Below are 21,177 nucleotides of genomic sequence, written 5' to 3'. Positions count from 1 at the left end.
TTTTATTTTTCTTTAAAAGACCAAATAGCTGAATAACATTATGAAAATGTATACCTAAAATCCGCAAATGCATTATTTAAGAAAAAAAACATCTTTCATTGATGGTGCAACTGTTGCGTTTCACCATATTCATTAATTTTCTATGATTCGCCTCTTCAGTCACCTGCAAGCTATTATAATTAGGTGATCGGAAGTGAATTATTTTTCTACAAACTTATGGCCGTTGATAGGCAAATAAATGTGTTGTGTTCATTTTAAAGTTTTGAACTACACAAAATACCCATCTCAGTTTTAATCCAGTACACAGCCAAATGGGCAACATATGATAATAAGCCAGTGTAGTAGGCTGTTTTGCCATATAGTGACGGACGCATTCTCACGTGAATGGGGTAAACGAGGTTAGCGAAGTTATGACAATCATTCATTTTTGGTCCCTAAAGTATGTATGACGTCCATAAATTTTGTAGTGTGACTTTTGTCCAAGTATTTATGGCGTCCAATCAATTTGAGTGTGACTGTTGACCCAAGTTAACTTAATGTTTTTTTCTTAAATTTATTCCTTATCAAAATACAAATATGCCTACCATACAGAAGAAAAAAGTGCACTTACACTCGTTTAAAAATTAATAGAAAATCTCTTGTGCTCACCACTCGGTACAGTCATAATAAATAATAAAAACTTGATAAAGATTTTACAGTTATCATTATGAACTCGTTTTATTAAGTCATTATTCCTTCAAATTGATTTTTTTAAAATTTACAGTAACAACATTACTTATAAGTTGTTTTTATTTTAGCAGTTGGTTTGTATTTGGTATTCACGTGTCTGTTAATTGTCCTTTTTTTCCTTTGTAATTGTCTTGCTTCCTTATTTAATTTTGTTTCTTAGTACGCGTTGTTATTTAATGTCCGTTATTGTCTGTTTCTTATCTGGTCTTTATCCTTGAAATGTATTCTTTTATATTTCCGCTTGAATTGTGGTTCTTTTTGTAGCTCTTCGTAAATATTCGGGTGTCAAAGTATGGAATCGTTTGATTGTTCATGTTTGACAGTACCATCTTTCCATAGGCCATGAATAGTATATAACAATTTTATTAGTGATATTTTAATTTTAAAGGCAAGACAAGTGGTGACAGCTTAATATTGACAATTAATTGTGAGTCTTTATCCGTCCACCATATTCATACCCACAACTCCCAATAATTCACATTCAATATTACCATTTTTCTCAATACATACATGACATTACTATGGTTCGTCAACATTGACATTTGAAGAAAAAAATCTTCTTTAAGCAAGTTTAAAGCAAAATAATATTGAGAAAAACATTGACGGAAAGACAAAATATTGCATAAAAATATATTAACAAAAATAAAAGGCAATGTATAAATGTAAAAACCTCTAAAATATCAAACATACATGGTACACTTCTAACAACCTTTCTTTATCACAATCTCTTTGATCTCGATTTAAAATAAGCATCTACAACACCTTGAAGATAAGCTACAGTCCAATCTGCTACATTTACTACTGACTGACTGACTATACCAATTTACAAAATTGTAAAATATCCCTAAAAATTAGCACAGTTTAATCATCATTAAAAAGCAATACATTTTAAGCTAGTTTATTGTCCCAACAATGCTTCTTCTATTTTAGCACTGTTTTGTTTAGTTGTATGCTGTTCTTTGTCTGTGAGTTGCTTTTTCCTACAAGCAAAAAATAAGTACAAGTCAAGATACAAATAAAGAATGATACACGAAAAATCTAATTATAATATTGCATTCAATTTACATAAAAACCCATGCTCCTTATTATAATAATATGTACTATCAAAGAATATATATTTTAAAATGTAAGTACGTAAGTATGTATCGATCTTGAAATTTGTAACAGCTGTTCCAAACATCGATAATTACCTCCAAACATCGATAATTACCTTAAATAATAGCTGCAGTCTTCAAAGTTTAATTAATTTGAAGTTTAGTACATTCGCTGTAATGTCATTAAAATGTAAAGCAATTATTTTAACTTTAAATGTTCAAAGCATTGGCCAATTATATATTCACCTCTCCCTTTTCGTTGACTAGGCATGTAGAAACTTGTGATCCTACTCCCCAGGTCTCTTCATCACGGAACACCAGATCATTTATACCAGCTTCTTGGGCACTTCCACGCGCAAAGATCTAATGAAGAATATTGATATGGTAATTTCAATGCCCTACTCTCTCTACATGACAACATGCATGTCATACACAGCCTATTCCAAATTAATATGCTTCGTTTTATTTGATTTCAAATGAAATCTCACAAATACATGCTTTTGATACCTTTTAAGTGAACAAATGAATTTAAATTTTACAATTGTGCTTGTTTTTTTTTTAAACTTTAAAGTGTAATAGTAATGAAAAATATAAATATTTTCATTATGAATTATGACAACCCAAACTAATTAGATCAATGTTAATGTGTAACTTGTAATTTATTTTTAAAAAATCTGTGACATGCTAGACAGCAAATTTTGCATTTTGAAAGTAATATGCATTTGTCACTTAATGAAAAAAAATTTAAAAACCCTCAAGTAAGTAAGTAAATAACATAAATAACACAGCAGTTCCGACTCCGTACCTTTACAGACTTGTGTGGTTTCAAAGTAAAGTTCCTGAACGTGTAGACTACCTCTCTCTGGCCATCAAGTTCCCGTCTGATTTTCCATCCATCTAAATTCACTTCCTGAGTTTGAAATCAACATAATGTAAGTCAACGGACAATAAAATTCTTGAAATATATATGAATGAGCAGTAATTATCCGAGTAATATTATTTTTCATCCAAAGAAGTTGATTCGGTAAGGGCAAATTTGGCCTCAAAAAGAGAGTCTACATGAAGAAAATTTTATGTTGTTTCTCCAGCTCTTTAATGTGTTTTATAGTTGATTTGATTGGTTTGTGGTAATAATTTGAACACGTTATTCAAACTTGGCTGAGATTGGGAAAAATCTGTTAAAAAGGCAGGAAAACACCTAATTCTGTGCAGTGTTTCACTATTTTTAAGCATGGCCATATGGGTGTTGACTTTTCATATATTTTGTGTATAGTTGCCAGTTACAACTCCTGTAAAAATATTTTGAGTCAACAGATGTGTAGCCACTTCAGTTCTACACAACACAAAAACCATTTTAAAAATTCCAGAAATGTTTGAAGGTTTTGTAAAAGTTACATAAATGCATACTATTATTTCTGAAAAAAAATTCATAAATCTGATCAAAAACATCTTACATTCAGCGTTTGAGACCATTTTACTAAACTATTACTACCTAGAAATCAGCTTTAATCAAATTTTCAAAAATGCTCAAATTATGATAATGATAAGCTCTTGCATTTACAACCATTTGTAGACAAGACCAAAGCCATACTGTTTATAATATTACATTTTTATAATTACATTCATTGTGCATATTAATAAAATGCGCTATCTCATTGGATGATAGGCTTTACACGTCATGTTTTATGAGTCAACGAAACACATTTTCCAAATATTTAATCGGGCCACGCCCACAAGTAAGTTGAGTACTTTTACTGATCACTGTATATTGCCTATTTTCTATGTATATCTAAACTAGTATAGAAATGAAATAAAAGAAACATAAGACAAAATGTAAAATATGAGAATTGAATGTTTCATGGGTGTATAAAAGCGAAAACCGGTCGCACTTTTTGACGTAAAGCGATTGGAGCTTCATAGAAAATGCCAATGAAACATGAAAAATGAAATTTTCTATCCATAAATTTGTCTTAATACAGTTCAACTAATTTAATCTGAGTACAATGATACCTATAAGGTATGTAAGTCTCGTTCTAGTTTCATTTGCCTAATTTCCGATGTATAACGCATCGAAAACTGACGACCGATCTGAATTTTATTGTTTACTTCCGGGATCTCGTAGCGCTGTACTACTACGCAAAATCTTCTATTTTATGCTTTTTCTTAACACCTTTATCATATAAAAGTATATACATGTCATTTGCTACCGGTATTATTGCACAAAAAGATAACAAGAAGTTGTTTAGTTTTTAACACTCAACTCAACGATCTGTAAATGACAATTTTCCATTCACTTGAATGGTAGCCCATGACCAATTCTTCTGAAACCACGGAGTCATATGACGAGACTTGCATACCCTGTTAAAGGTTCCATATAAGATTAGTCCTTACCCTTCTCTGAGAACTTGTGTTTTCGAGTGTAATAAATTTTCCTTCTGGGTTAACTTCGGCGATGGATACTGGACCAGTAGATGTTTTCTGGTAGGTTGTTTTAGCTGAGACCTCTCCTCTCATCATCTTCATTGATGAATGAGAATCTATAGAACAATAGAGGAAGAGTAAAATTGAGGTATTTTAATTAAAAAAAGGAAATAATGATATCGAGTTAGAAAAAATTGAGACAGTTTTATTTGAGATCATAAGTAGTATAATGTTATTTAAAAAAAAAAACATTATTATCAGTTCAAGACAGCTTACACACAGAATATTTTGGTCATCTTCGTTAGTTATTTAAAAATAATGAATAAGTATAAGATAAACAAATAATTTCAAACTTGATTCTATCTCACTTAAGTTGTGTCGCAAAAAAGTCTATATATACATTATATAGAATAACTGCAGACATAGAGATCTAAAAATACATCATCATTCCGTTTCTATTAAAAACAGTTTCTATCCTAGTATCTCCATGTTGTGTTAACCCTGTTTAAACCCTTACTTTAATTTAACATTATATTTCGAATACTTTTGCTCATCTGCAAATTCATCGGAACTATATGATATGAACAGATATATAATTGATATTAGTAAACATTCTGGATTAGATATTCATGCATACATCTACCTTGCAACTCAAACCAACACACTGTGAATGTTTAGATTTTCACATATACATACAATGATAAACATTCCTAATTTCAAATTAAATAATCCCATAATTAAAACAAAAATAAAGTGTTCTCTAGTAAATAAATGTAATATCATATTCTGTTTACATTGATAAATTGGAACCAAATACATTGCATTTATATACAGGAAGCTCTACGAAGCAAAAGCTAAAACTAAGGAGAAAGATAATGCTAATGATTTGCTAATGAAATGTGAAGATGCAAATAAGAGTTGTTTTAATAAGCCTCGTCAACGTCTCCAATTAAAATTTTCATATAATGTCTTATTAGAGATAATAGGTATCGTTATTAATCAAGAGGCGATATACTTTAAATTATGGGATAAATACGACTATACTGGAACGTGATATAAATCGACAGTTCAAGGTTAGATGTTAGTTACAAATATATAGAAAAAAGTGAAGCATATTTGTTACGATTTACTTCATACAAGTCGAACGCACGATTAAATTAAAGATTAAGTCGAGAAAATCGGGAACTACATATGTTACGTTAGGAAACGAGTGTTATGTGCCAATCGATACCTTCTGATACCTCCGATACACTACTACTTGTAGTACCTCTACCAAGAGTCCCTATCCCACTGAAATTTTGAGACAGCAAAACTATTTAATACTTCATTGTTACTGATTGAAAACATGATTTAAATGAGCTATATAAATATACATTTTTCAAGACGGCAAGGGTGTAACTACAGACTTTAGTAAGTGACTATATGATTTACAAATTTTGTTAGTAGCCTCACTCCACGATCAAATTTACTAATTTACGAACCGCCCTTAGTTTCGTATTCTGTGATCATTTCGGATAATTGTGCTGCTCCTCGGCTTTGTGTGTTCATGGATTGTTCAATCACATTTCTCATGCCAACTCTGTTCAGAAGAAAGGAAAATAAAAATAACTAAAAGGAATAGAAAACAACATTCACCATGTGATTGAAAAGTACCTTCCGGTTTTGAATCAGAGTCAGGTGGTTCGTCCGGATCACGTGTCTCCGGTTGGACGGAATCATTAGGAATATCAACATCAACAGTATCAATCATATCTATAGGAAAATTTTCATCGTTGTAGCGTCTATAGAAACCTGCTCCCCGTATTCGTTCAATGATATGAGACCTGTTCAGTGGACAAATGAATGAAAATGAGTTGAATGAGATCGTGACTCAACAAAATTCACAATAACCATGCAACATCACGTCAAAAATCACAATTTGGCAGGTAAAACAGTGCAATAAGTACAGAAAGCAATAAAATAACCTTCATCAACCACATTATCTTCATTTATATCGGCTGCATCCCCGTTTATTGTAACACTTTGTTCATCCGTGTACCCATTGGTGACTTTAACTTCCTCGATTTCTTGTTTGTCATGTTTTGTTACTTGCTCATCTGACTCAATTACTTGTTCTTGTTTCTCATGGCCTGTTTCTTGCTCAGGCTCAGTTTTGTTTAAGATATGTTCCTTTTCTGGTGATTTGTTTGCAGCTGTAGAGGAATCATTTTCACTAATTTGTTTGAGTAATGCTTCTGGATGTAGATCATCTGTTGATATGTCTTTTGTATTTATATTGTCATCCTCCATCCTCACAGACGATGTTTTGTTTTCTGTATTATCTTCATCAATATTTGTTTTATCTGTAGATAGCGAATCCTGTCCATTTATCTGATGTTTTGATTCACTGCTTGGTAAGATAACATTGACATCATCCTTATTACTGTCAACATTAGTAACCGTTTTTTCGGTTGGGCTTGAAGAAGTACGTGTCTGTTCTTCTTCTTGTGAACCCTGATCTACTCCTGTTTTCTCTGATGGATCTGATTCCGCAACACGTGTATCCTGATTTTCGTCCAATTCATTTGGATTTGATAACTCCGTCGTAGACTCGGCTTTTGTGGGAGAGGGTGTCTTTCCATTCAAAAATTTTGAACCATCTGACTGAACATCTGTTTCAGCCTTTAAATCATATGAACTTTCAGACCGCTGTTCTGCAATGGATGGCTCGTGTTTTAAGCTTTCAGGTGTGGAGTCTTGTATTTCGTCTTTACCAGGGCTGGGTGATACTTCACTATTTAAATCGTCTGTATCTTTTGATTGTTGTTCGGTTCTAGAAGGCTCCTGCTTTTGGCTTGTAGGGCTATCAGGTGTTGGACAATCTTTTCCGATATCATCAGATATGGCTGAATCGCTTATTACATGAGATTCATCTTCTCCCTCGGTTCGTGTTGATTCCTTGTTTTCATTTGTTTTTTGTACTGTATCTGTTGTTTGTTTTTCCTCATTTTTGGTTACTTCCTTTGATGCTGTTGAGTCTTCATCTGCCGCTATTCCATCATTAGTATTTTGAGAAGTGGCCAAAACTGACCCTTCTGTTTTGGTTTCAATATCTGCATTCAATGGAGTTGAGTCCACAATACTATCCTTGTCAGCAACCGATTTTAATTCGTCCACCTGGTTGTCTGTGTTCGAAGTTTCGTCTGGGCTACCAATAGGAGACGGTTTCGATTCACTCCTATCTCCTTCTTTGACACCAATATTTATTTCCGTAACTTCTTGTCGGTCCGAGATATCGACAACAGCATTATTGGTAGTTTTATCATCAGATTTTCCATATCCATCATCGATTGTCACCTTATCTGTTGGTTCTGGAGTTACTACACGGGCTTCTTGTTCAACAACATCTTCACTTTTAATCTGACTCTCAGTCTTAGTGCATTCTATTTTGCTAACAATTTCCTCTACCATACCTTCTTGTATTTCGGATGGCTTCCGTTTAGCGTCGGCGTGATCAGGGCTAGTAACCGATTCAGACTTGTCTGTACTTAATATGACTCCAACGCTATCTGATTCCTTAGTTGTAATTTCTATACTGGAAACCTGCACTGTTGGCGACTTCTCTATCCCATGGCTTTGATCGTTTTTGTCTTCGATAGCATCGTGGTGTTGGGACGTTTTAGACTGCAAGTCTTTCAATTTAGCATCTAATGTATTACTAGCAAGTGTGTGATTTCCTCCACTGGCATCATCATCGGGTGTAATATCCCGTTCAGTCTGTTCGTCGTCAACTATAACACCACTATTGAACTCAAAGTCGGCTTTTGTTTCAACAGGAGGACTCCTAAAAGGGCTTCTAATATTGCGAATGTTAATTCCAAGACGCCTCAATCGGTCAACTCTTTGGCAAGAAAATCCAGAGCAGCAGAAAATGAAATGTATTTCATAAAAAATAAAATACTAAAAAGCAAAATTCGTCAGTTTTCATTGAAGAACACTAACAGTAAGTAACAGAACAATAGTGATGAAGAAATGTAATACTTATAAAAAGAGGATGTAAGGGAGATAACTCTAATTTAAAATTAAAACACTTCCAAACAATAGTATAAATTGATTCTTAAATGTCAACTGACTTTTTAACTTTTTTACAGTTCTTGATATCATCAAAATTATTCTGATCTTTAAATGCCTCTGAAATCACATGTTTTAATCTCTGGTTATATAACTTATGAAATGTTATATTAAATTGCCTGTATTTTAGAAATTGTTAGGCAGTGCAGGAATAGATTACCTAAATAAATCACTGAAAATAAACTCAAGTTTATAAAGTATATGGGATAGTGATATTATGGGGTGATATGTATTAGTAGTTCATTTAAAATGTTCCAATATCTTTGAACTTTACATGGCTTTTCTGTATGAAAAAGTAGGTAAGGAAATGAATCTTCTTAATCCAAAATTTTATGTTAAAGTTCAAGTCGTGAAACTTGTCGCAATTTCGCTTATGAAGATGGCTTCCATTAAAATATGCTATAATAAAATGCTATCAGGACTTGGCACAAACCATACAGATATGTCTAACAGATTTAAAGGTAAACGAAAAGGTACATCTGTCAATCTACATTCAAATACTGACCTGCTTTCTTCACTTTCCAACAGTTTCCTGTAAGCAGCAATCTCAAGCTCCAATGACAATTTGGCGTCCATGAGTGATTGTAACTCAACCAAGATGGCTTCCATTTCTGCTCTTAGGTTAGTGATCTCTTCCTTAAGTTTGACAGTTTCCATGGTATGTTCACTCTGCATGCTCTCGTATTCCCTTAGTAAACTGTTGTATTGCGCCTCTAATTGTGCATTCTGTAATAAAGAAATTGAATGACATTTTAAAACTATAGATGAAAAAACTGATATTATGGTATCAAAAAGTAAAATTTTTGTAAGCTATTATTGATCAGCTATCCGTCAGAATGGGACTTTATAATAAATAATTAAGCTAATTAACATGTGGTACAACAGGGGAATCTGTGATTTACAATACCTGGCTTATTTCCATGAACCAGTACGGACCATCATCCTTAAATCTATTTCCGGTTTATCTGGCTTTCCAAACGTTTACAAGTTCTGACATTTACTTATGAAGAATCATTCTGAGTCTTAGGAAGGTTTGGAAATTAGCGTGTATTTGGAAATTTTCAGGTAATGGATAAATTGTTTAAATTCATACACTAAAATACTTAAAATCAGTCGGAATTTGTAATGATAACTGAGGAAACTTCCGTGAACCCTAATGTTAATATTTGAACAATTACTGGCTGAATTAATCGATCATGACTGTCTATTAAGTGATCTTCGTTACTTTTTGTGATTGCATAATAAAATCGATTTTGGGTTTTATAATGCAACCTCATCAGAGGAAAGTTTGAGAATCCAGATTTTCTTTCTTTGATAATCAAAACTCACTTCTTCCTGTTTGTTTGAGAAAACGTTTTACTCACTCTAGCTTCCAAATCAGCAAGTCTTCCCTTCAAATCAGAGATGCTCTTTACAAGTTTCTTGTTTTCTTCCTTAACATGAGTAACCTCCATGTTTTGTTTAGTGGCACCTGTACGGAATTCTTGTACCTATTCAAAACAGCAAAAAATGTTCGCTTGTTATATGATAAGACTATTGAACCAGTACAGACTATAGGTGTAAACTTGGAACAAAATATGTTTGTAGTGTTCAGTCTTCAATTAATTATTTGGGATTTTCTTTTCTATGGATTTAAATTGTTGATCTTCTTCAATATCTTGACTTGTTTTGATTGATCTATATTCTGCCTAGCCATTGTAATATGCTTTTACTTGACTGAAGTTTTTTTAAAAGTACTCTTACTTGTACAACCTATACCAATTGGTAACTTAACATATAACATTAAATACAAAATTAATATATCTTCAAAATATCCTGACCTGATAGCAAGAGTTAATAGAATGTCTACTGCTGTGTATTTTAAGGGACTTTATGCTTCACAGCAAGAGATAAGTAGGTATTTCTGTTACCTTGAGATTGTAGTAACTCTCCATGTCTCCTCTTATTTGATCAACCTTGTTGTCATACTCGTTCTGAATATCTCTGATGGCCTGTGATAATTCACTCTTCCAGAATTCTCTGTTCTCTTCTGTCGTATCTCTGTAGGCAAGGGCAGCTAACTCCTTAAGCTCCTGTAAAAACAAGGAGATATATTGTGATAAGCTGAAAGCAAATAGTATATGTTAAAGTGAATTCAGAATAATTCGACATGATGTAACGTCTCCTGTTTTGTCATTTCAAGAAATTTAAACATCTTCAATGCTACAAATTAATTATTCTCTTGGTGTTATATGGTCAGCTCTTCCCATATTATATGCCATCAATGTAACATATGAAACCTTTGTGGAGTAATTAGTCAAAGTATTATCATCGATTGTTTCTTATTTCAGGAAATATGACCACTAATGTGTCTGGCTAAAGTCAAGATTCCCAGACAGGTTAACAGGTAACTGTACTTTATTCCTTTGTAATGTTTAAAGGTAAGAAGGGCAACAGTCTAAGTATCTGTCTGTGTAACAATCAGGCAGTTAGTGAAACATGGCTATAAAGGTTCCACTACTCTGACATTGTAATTCTACTATTTACTATATTAGGAGGAAAGAATAGAGTCCAAATTAACTTTTATTTTAAATTGAGTAACAATTTCATTAAAACACACTGTAAATGGACTATCCAGAAAAAGATAACTCTGTTAAAATACAATTTAATGCAGTTTAAAAAAGGCAGAGACCACACATCTTATAATGATTGACAACTTCCATTAGATCGTTGGGTGTTTGGCATGCATTTTTAAGTTTGGATACGTTTGTATATGATCTATACAGAATATATTACACCTCTCATTGGTTTCTCTTTAGATCTGGATCAATGCTAATCTCGAATTCTATATCTTAAATCACATTGGATGTGTCTTGGTTTCCATCAGCTTTGTCAGCCAACAACAAATGTTGCCGAATAATGAGAAGAGAAAATTTAATCGTCTACATTGTATTTTACTTATGATAAATGGAATAATTCAATACATTGTCTTTCCCCTTCGACACAGACATCGTATTTTCCCACTGCTATTATCAAATTTGCAGAAGTAGTCAAAAACAAATAAGGCTCAAGAAAAGCCAGACAATTGTTTTAATACGTGGGTAGAATGATAATATCGATTCTAATTTATCGCGGACCCGGCTTTATGATGTGTATAACAATAAAGCGACAGTAATGTAACAGAATATTCAGTCATGGTTCCCTTGTGATATAAACAAACTGTATACTTTTACGTCTTTTGGTAATTATTATAGCTTTTACATATTGGAAATGTATCATATTGTCTCGGTTCTACAAAATAATTCCCAACCAGATGAATTTTATAATGCATCATTATCAAAATTATCTGAACCGAATTGCGTAGTGTGAACAAAGTACATGTATATATTTCTGATATTGCACTGTAAAATTTCTTTCCTTAAATCAACAATAATTACATACATATTACCAATGTCGCTTTTTAACGATTAAAAATTATATGTTACTTTTGATGGAATTCACCAAAGATTACTTTTCTATATTCAGTCAGCACATGTTATTATCAAATTTTGATGATGAAGGATAACACGATAGTCAATCAAGCATGCCCATTTTCCATAGTTACCATTTTTTGTTAAGTTGAACTAAGAATGGGTACGATTTTTTTTTTTTTTTTTTTTTTTTTTTTTTTTTTTTTTTTTTTGTGTGTGTGTACTGTTTCTTATTAAGAAAACTCAGCCGCAGATTACTGCGTAACAGGAGTAAATGCATATAAATATACATATAAATATTACACAATATCAATCACATTAATGTACGATGACAAAAACAATGAATCATTACATGAACATACAGTTGATAAATCAATTTAACAACTTTCGAATTTTTTGAATGGACATTGATAACTTTATCAATACTTTGACATTAAAAAATGTTAATATACCATATATGTTTACTCTATTAGGATACCTAATATAATAACTTGGAATAAATTCTCTTCTGATATCTAAAACTATATTTTATTATATTCAAATAAATAATAATATTCGTCCCCAAGACCAGATCCACATACTGTACACAATCTTTCATCCCTTGGTATATTCCGCCATCTACCAGTTTCGATAGGAAATTTAATATTACAAACACAAATTACCGAGCTACCATATACACGTGACCACATACCTAATGATATAGAAGGTTGAAGGTGGGTTGTTGTTAGATATAAAACTTACATAGAATTGCAACAAGAGACTACATGATTTCGTACCTGTTCGTGGACTTTCTTTAAGAACTCCATTTCCTCCTCGAGTGTCTGTCTCCTGTTCTCTGCATCAAGATGATTCAATGTCTCGTTATTCAAATCCTACAAATATATAAAGGCTTTAAAATGCAGAACGGTTATTTAGAACTTATTTGTTTTTGCGAGGTACTTAGTCATACAGGCTTTGAGGGGACTCATATTTATCGTATGACAACGAAATTAGATTAGCAAAATGGCATTGATTTGCAAATTTGAGTGACTATTAAAATTTGCTCGGATTTGAAAGGTGAAACTTTTCATCATATGAGTTTTTTTATTGTTTCCTTCACTTCTGGATCAATTAGAACAACGCTCTTTCACAACAAACCGAGAAACTGCATGCATTATTGAATTAACGGGTTTCTTTAAATCAATCCTATAGCGCAGCAATGCATACTGCAATCCAATTGAGGAAATGTTGAAATGTTGATTGGAACAAGTGGCATTTTAGCCTAAAATTAAATTTGGATTCAAGTCATGCAACACAAACAGAATTATGTTTAAGCAGGAATCAGCAAAATTTCACTTTATCAATAGTTCATGTTGCATAATTTGAGCTGGCAGCACAATCCGACCGCTTCCCTGTACAACCAAAAACCACCTTAAACAAATTATTACTTGATAGACTTTTGCAGAATGCAATTATTTTACAGAAATGTGTTTTATAGTACTTCATTTGGCTTTATTTATTACGTAATAAACGAAAATCGAGAAATATAGCATGAGAGGCATTATAATTTGTATTTTTCCAATGGAAAAAGTCGGTAAAAGTAATTTGAAGTACGAATCATGGTTGGTATAACGGCGTAGACGGCCCTAAGATAGAAATCTAATTGTCTAGGTAATAAACGGTTTTGTACATTGTTGTTGATGATCACCATACAACAGATATTTTACAGTCTCAAATTGTTATTGGAAAATCTTAACCAGTAATAAGTTTTACCGTAATCTACGTAAAAGGCTTACAGACGCAAGTTGTCTAAATCCTTTTGTACTATGATCAACCATTCTGCGTATTGATTTGCCGCAAAAAAGACAGCTACGAAGCACAATTGCATTAAATTGTGTTAAATTCGGAAATCGTTGCAATGTTATAATCATTGCAATATATGCGACTGCATAAATTGTAACCGGAGTACTTATAAATCGCATTTGCTAACTTGACGCAATTGAAACTAGATTTTTTAACACACTTGTGTCTAAACTAACAATACTGCAATAAAAAATAGGCACAATAATGTCTGTAATTACAAGAAATTGAAGGTAGTATATATTTGAGTTTTGAGATGCAAATTTTGGCTACCCATATCGCTCACTTGTTTGCAAGTGGAAATATATCACTCACAATTCTCAACCTATCGACCTCTCCCTGGAGTTTGTTAATCCTGTCTTTGTCACGTGCTCTCTCGGTTTCCAAGGAACTGATAGTTCTCCTAAGCATGTTAATCTCGCTTTCGTAGTCTGACAATTGTTGGTTGAGTTTGTTGATTTGCTCTTGGTCCAAGGCGTGGTATTTCTTCAGATCGTCCATTCTGCGGGAAAAATTCAATGATATTTTATAATTTTTTGTTTTAATTCAAAATGCATATATACCCTTGAGGGTTAATTCATATACTACTCGATAACGCAATATAAGTACGAGAAATAAAAAAACACGATAGTTTCCAGTGCATGCTTTCTCTGTTTATGTATTGAGTGTTCATAATTCTATTATATATATATATATATATATATATATATTGTCATTTAATATATGGAAATCCCTTCCTTTATGCTATTCCAATTGAATATTGCCTGGAATTTTTGCCTATTACTTCAGTAATTTTGTTTTTACTCTTTATCAATACTTATAGTAGGCAAACTTTGGAATGATGGACAGTCATGTTTGGAATTTGCAAGTTTGCCAGACAAATATAACGTATACACCTTACTGACTGCAAGTACGCCGACCGAAATATATTTTCGACGTGTTATTATTAATTATATACTGCTGTGCCATTTTGTAACTCCAAATGGCCTTTTATTTGAATAGACTTGTCGCCCCCGATTTGGAATGAGGAATTAAGCATCCTCCATCATTCTTAATGCTGATAATTTAACAATATTGTGGCCGTCAGATAATCAATCTATCACGGTTCCGTATAAGTCGATATTCTGCGACGGCCTTTGATTAACACCGTCTGAAGCAGTATTGGAACTCAATTCCAAAGACAGGAACAATTTTGATCAAAGAACTGATTGGGATAGAAAGTCAATTACAGATTTCCTGCGTCTGGGTACCTGAATTAGCCGGACAACACAGAAGATTCACTGATCTAATTAGAGTTACAACTACATTTTGTCCTTCAAAATTACTGGTACCTGAATGGTGCTAAAAAGGTGACTTGGTTGAGATTGATCTCATTGGGAAGGGTAACGGTTTAAGATTTTGTTTTTTTGGGGGGTGTTTCAGTGGTGTAATCTCTGAAGTTACTCCGTATTTCCTTGAGAAATGTTGTGCCGATGTTAAATTAGATTACGTTTTCATTAATATTTACGCACATATCATCAAAACTTTCACACGCTAAGTGTATAACAAAATACCCCATGCTTTATTTAACTTTCTATTTCCACAATATTCACACCTATTGGAGATGACCAGGTTAAAAAAATACAAGACGTCACCCTAAAACGACGCTTCATTTTTTATTCCGATGTGACGATTTTATTAAATAAATAAGCAAAATAGTAAATTGTCTGAACCAACAATATCAAAGTATTCAATGTCTAATACACAAATAAGCACAGAAGGTCAACAGCAAAATGAACTTAATTTTTCAAAAGATACGCCTATGTTCGACTGGTACACGCCCTACTACTGGTTATCTTTGATATTTTTAATTTTCATTTTGCACAGTCGCAAACTACTTTGTACATACATGTATATGTAAGACTCGTGTGGGCTGTATAGACCTATGCAAACCTATAGTCGCACCATGCTTAAAATGTTAACGTTTTGGTACAAAACTGTTAACGTTTTGTGTCCACCTGTTAAACATATTTCATGTTTTGAGAAGCGCTTAAGATAGTCTGGTCCGAGGCAGTTATGAAAAAAATGAGCAGATGGCCTTGATTTAAATAATCTGTATAGCTGAATATAATAGTTCAACAACACTAAATTAAATAGAGACTTATTATATGAATTTACGATTTAAAGAGGCGGTGAATTTAAACTTGTTTTCAAAGGGTTCGCAATGACTAAAATTTTACAGTAGATAAGCAGGGTTTATTATTCATGAAGGTTGAGTGATCTTCAACCTAGTGTGCTTACATGTATAAGCTAACACCCACGTCATGTACTCGATACCCAGGTTTTTATTTGAATAATGTTTGGGTGTAAGGTGTGCATATTTCCACAGGTTAAGCTACTGTCATCAAAATATTGTTGGGAGGCTAAAGATAAACAAGAGTTTCATAGATAAACCAAAACGCCAATGCTTAAATAAGATAAAATCGGAAACATTTAAGTAAAGCAAAAATGACACATTCCATTCACCGGCATAGGAGGAGTAACGAATAAAACACAGATAGGTATCTATCTGAAAAAAATGAAAGGAAGATAGTACGGACGGTAAGATAGTCCCCTGTCGATATAGTATGCTAAAATTACCACGGATATAACTTTACCTTGGGATTTAACAAAGTGGACCATATAATCTATTGAAATGTTTTAAAATGTTTCCTACTGCATATCCTTATCGTTTTAATCTCTATTATGACATAACTAATCAAAAGGAACTACACCTGCCTTAGAACGGGAATAAATATATTTGTATACAGATGATCGTGACCTTCCAAATATTACACTTGATCCTTTTGCATTTTCTGTAAGTACACAAATTTCTGATAGGTTTTGATCGGACTGACCCTTACCACACTTGTGCATACATTAACAGATACTGCTATTTTACCACTTCCCCAAAAAGAGCCCTCTAAATGCGAATTATTTAAGCTTAAACAAAATATGTATTTATCATTTTATCATTAGTCCGATCTTTAATCGATCAAACTAGTCTTTAAAACTCATTAAATAATGTTATTTTCTCTTGTATTGTAAACATATAATAAACCACATTTAATCTGTCTCGAAATAAAATGGTAAGTATTTTGTCCTTAGATGTATTAAGCCTCACAAGAGTACAAAGGGTAATTACTAACTACAGTCGTACATGTACTGTATATATATCTTTCTCTTCAGTTCAAATAATGCACAATTCTTGTGTGAACACGACTTCATAATATAATGCCGAGAACAACCGCATGGAAAATGACGAACACTGATGAAGATCAAGGGGTTACCAAGGGAAGGAAAGGAAATGACACAGAATGTTGCTGACTAGTCAGAATTCGATCGTATATAGTTCGGCAATTATTGTCTTCGGGTGATAAAATTTGATCATAAAAGATGGTACTTAGCATTCTTACGAAGTAGTTGCCAACTGTATAGGCGATATAGTAGGTGGTGTGAGGACTACAATCTAAAAAGCTGGAACATGAAAACATCGTAGGAATGTCTTGATTACCTAGAATGTTTTTGAAAAGCTTTGAAGAAAATGATACTTGAAAAGTCATTAACATAGGTCAAGCACTCCATATTCGGCACATTAAGAACGAATACTATAGAATTAGCAAGGTTGAGGTTTTGCTTTTTAGGTAGGTTTGTCAACATTCCTGAGTAGAGTGCATATTTACTGTCACACATCTACCCCTATCGATACGAATTCGTATTTTTTTATAAATTTAAAATGCAGGTTTCAAATAATCTTGTGAAATAGGATATTGTCTAGACCACAGCCTAAATTGTGCTAATAAATGCGATAAGTAGGTAGCAAAATTAGCCCATTTTACTATGCCATGTGTATGTATACTTTAGAACCTACCCCAATGTTTGAAGTAAAGAAAAATGATGTTTAAAGATATTTAAATGGTATTTGATCAATCTACGGTCACAAATACTTCTAATTTCTTCATAACCTTAAATAAACAAAGCGTGGTGTTTGATAAAAGTACACTTTTACAATTTAAATTGATATAATTTTTATTATGTTAGATTTGAACAAATAATGTTTGAAAGCAAAGTGGTTATCTAGATTTATTACTATTAAATTAAAGTTAAAGAAATCAAAGAATATTTGTTAAGTTAAATTACAGGCCATAAAGAACATTAAGCTCCTCCTTTCGATTATAATTAAAGATGTTTTCTTTTACAATCAGCACATTTTCATAGAGTTTAATATAATTTTGACTCGTTTTTGGACTTTTATCTGCATTTCCGAATTCAAAATTAAGCTCCCCTAAAAATAAGACCAACTGTTCTGATAACATCGAAAAAGTTTTCTGTAGTTTCCTGACATAATGAAAAACAAACCAAAAAAGGTAAATATAAAGAAGTAGAATTGGCATTAAAAATATACAAAGTTACTAACTGAAATTTCGCCAGTCATTTGTTACGTTATAAAGTATTCTATGCGTAATTGACTTGTAAGAATATGTAATACATCAGAAAAGCCGAAGGCGACCTGTCAAAATGCATGTTTGTATTGTCATGCAATACACAATATGTACAAGACCCATCCAAATGATCAAAATAATACAAAGTTCACTATCACCTCATGAATTTAATATTTCTTAAACATTGTAAAATTTTTATAATTCACTGCACATACACATGCAAAAATTTAAAAGTAGTCTTTAAAAATCACGGTTGACCTTTATAATACATTGTGTTACACTTATAATATCGTTTTATCCAGGAGTGTATGTGACACATTAACATAAAAAGCACAAAAGCATGTTTGTAATCATCGGGACATCATTTTAAGAAATTGAACATTTAGAATAGCTTGGGTAATAAGGCATATCCTACTTATTTGGGTTTAAGTATGAATACATTTATGAAACTCGAAAAAAAATCTTTAATAAAATGTACCTACGCCGATCTGTTTCTTATTATTTAATATGCAGTTAAAGAATATCAGAGTGCATAAAACATGTTTCATAAGCACATTTTAAACATAAAAATGTAAATTAATATATTAAGTTGTAAAATTGTGTGAAATTTTCGACACAAAATTTTGCAATACCACTGCATTGTTAGCACGCTTAAAAATTAAGTTTTAGATAAAAAAATGAATAACTGAAATGTCTCTAAATTCAGTCTACTAAATATCCCTTACTATAATACACGACTTGTTGCCAAGTTAGGATATAGCTATCAATTACGAATTTATAGGCTGGGTCCATAGGAAATTAATGGGCAATATAAGCCATTCAAAGTATTCATTGTTACCACCAGGCAGTCGTTTGTATGGGTCGAAAATTAAATAGACTCCTTTTAATGGTATACCTTTTCTGTATATAGAATACAGTAGCAGAAAACTCCAGTATCAGCTGTTAGAACTGTTATATATATTTATATATATATAGTGCAATTTCAATGCATTGTCAAGTTAGAATTACAGAAATCCATACTGATATTTCATTAAGTACTTTAATTAACCACTAAAGTCAAATTAGGACACCATGTGTTTTCACGTGATTAAGTACATGTTGACAATTTAAACAAAGTTATGTAACTGACAAATCGGCCATATCTAACTACCTTTGCGTTTATCAGCTCAACAATGAAATGACAAATAGTTCAAAAAGGTAAAGAAATTTTCTGCATTGTAATATAACTTTCTTTAACCGAAAATTTGTACTTGTGTTAATTTAAGAAATACATGCATATAAATTTGTAGCGCTTTTACGAAACAATATCGTTTTCTGCAAGTTTTAATTAGACGCCATAAAAATGGGATATTAATATCAAGGCATATCCGGCGATCAAAACTATATGCAGGTACTTTGCTTTTTGCTTTCATGGTACATTTCAACTTATCAGTATTTCGTGAAATGGTCTACCCTGCACGGTGTTCGACAGTAAATGATGTTTTCATTTGTCTTAATGGAAAGTATTTTAATGCAATAATAAGTTTTTATGGCAGGGCATTTACCAGAAATGTACATTTTTTACAAAGTTTTACTTACTGTCTTCTTAAACCGTTCATTTCTTCTTGTAAGCTGCTATTCTGGATTTCAAGCTTGTTTTTATCTCTTGTTAAATCGTCTATAAGTTTTCGTGCTTCTGCTAATTCCTGTTCGTACATAGATTTGATAGCACTCGTTTCCTTGCCCCATTTGGTCTTCAGATGTTCGAGTTCTCCAGCTAACTTTCTATTTTGTGCCTCTAAGAATCTCACTTTTTCTATATAATTAGCAAACCTTTCATTAAGGTCTTGCATGTCTTTCTTTTCTTTCTCTCGGGAAGACTTGACAGTCATAACACCGGTATTAGACACTTTCTCATAACTCCCTGGGCTAAGATTCCCAAGACCTGAAGAACGTCCCATTCCATACTCGACAGTCCTAGTATACACGGTACCGCCACTACCTCCACCGACGCTAGCCCTCATACTTGGTCCAATTGATGATCGGTTGACCACAGTTGATGATCTGGGTTGAATCCCAGACTTATAGTATATGGAGTCATCTCCATCATCGTAGTTAGAACTGGATGATGTTATCACTGTTCTTTTTTCAGTAATCCGTTCACTTGACTTTGACATCTTGGAAACCTAAATTGCACACTAACTTCTGAATTAGCTGAGACGAAATGTAAAAGGACCACAGTCTCTTTTCAGCCTCCTTTTATATGAATGGGAAGAGGCTTCCAGCGGTTGTAACTACCTACCAAACGCTGTCATTCGACATCAGATTTATACGTTCAACTCCATATATATATATTATGCTGAAAACCGTTGTAATTTATCAAGCAGTTCAGGATTGGTTTCTGATGTCACGTGCTCGCTACTCCCATGCCTGAAAACATTTGTAAATACAACGTCCGAATATGTGTTGTTATGATTCAACTGTAATTAATTCCTAGATCTGCACAACATTACTGTACAAGTCCAGTACTATAAAAAAAATATTTGGAGACACCCACATTGAATATTCATATAAGGTATTGTATTGATTACGAAGCCGACCGTTTTCACGTTCTATAAATATCGTCTGCTGACATGGAAGTCTTATTCATAAAAATGCTTGTGAGGTTCCTACTCCCAGCCCTGGAGCTTCGTGCAGGTTTGATCATAGCAACTTAAAGCAACTTTAAGGCTTAGCGTATAAAATTCAAATATAATGTACAAAATCCCGTCATAAAACTACAGGTAAAAACTTTTGTTCAGTCAGCCGTTTTAAGAAAACCGGCTATTGATCGGCGAAATATGTTTATCTTCCCAAGTGGCCTATGTGTAATAACCGTAAAATTTACTACAGTTTACCGAAAATTTAAATGTGAAAAATTCTTAATACAATAGTAAACTTACTATCCCTGGTGATTGACTTCTAGCTATTTAAACGACTCTCGTGTCGGAAAAACTGGCCTTATCTTATCCATAATATTGCACTACACTATACATTGTAATCTACTATATGCACACATGAATGAATTATTATAGTCTTATTTGAAATGCATATTTG

At 32.7% G+C, this 21,177-nt stretch overlaps 1 protein-coding gene across 2 annotated transcripts; it reads right to left on the bottom strand.

The window, feature by feature from the left end:
* Positions 1-1,089: 1,089 nt before the first annotated feature.
* LOC148612969 (uncharacterized) lies at positions 1,090-21,177 on the bottom strand. Of its 2 annotated transcripts, XM_088594913.1 has the most exons (12): positions 21,024-21,177; positions 19,681-20,511; positions 13,958-14,144; positions 12,580-12,675; positions 10,265-10,426; positions 9,719-9,844; positions 8,860-9,080; positions 6,209-8,124; positions 4,215-4,360; positions 2,629-2,733; positions 2,070-2,186; positions 1,090-1,709 (listed from the first exon to the last, which is right to left on the bottom strand). In XM_088594913.1, the coding sequence occupies exons 2-12, from the start codon at positions 20,256-20,258 to the stop codon at positions 1,671-1,673; spliced, it is 3,693 nt and encodes a 1,230-aa protein (XP_088451039.1). In that variant the 5' UTR covers positions 20,259-20,511; positions 21,024-21,177; the 3' UTR covers positions 1,090-1,670. The 2 variants fall into 2 exon arrangements, with proteins under 2 accessions (XP_088451039.1, XP_088451040.1); XM_088594914.1 differs by lacking the exon at positions 21,024-21,177 and having other exon boundaries at positions 19,681-20,852.

Source organism: Perna viridis, chromosome 7 (assembly GCF_037379345.1).
Source record: "Perna viridis isolate PV_CMFRI_1.1 ecotype Kerala chromosome 7, ASM3737934v1, whole genome shotgun sequence".
NCBI classification, from domain to species: Eukaryota; Metazoa; Mollusca; class Bivalvia; order Mytilida; family Mytilidae; genus Perna; species Perna viridis.
The sequence above is the reverse complement of the archived record's forward strand: the minus strand, read 5'-3'. Positions and strand labels throughout refer to the sequence as shown.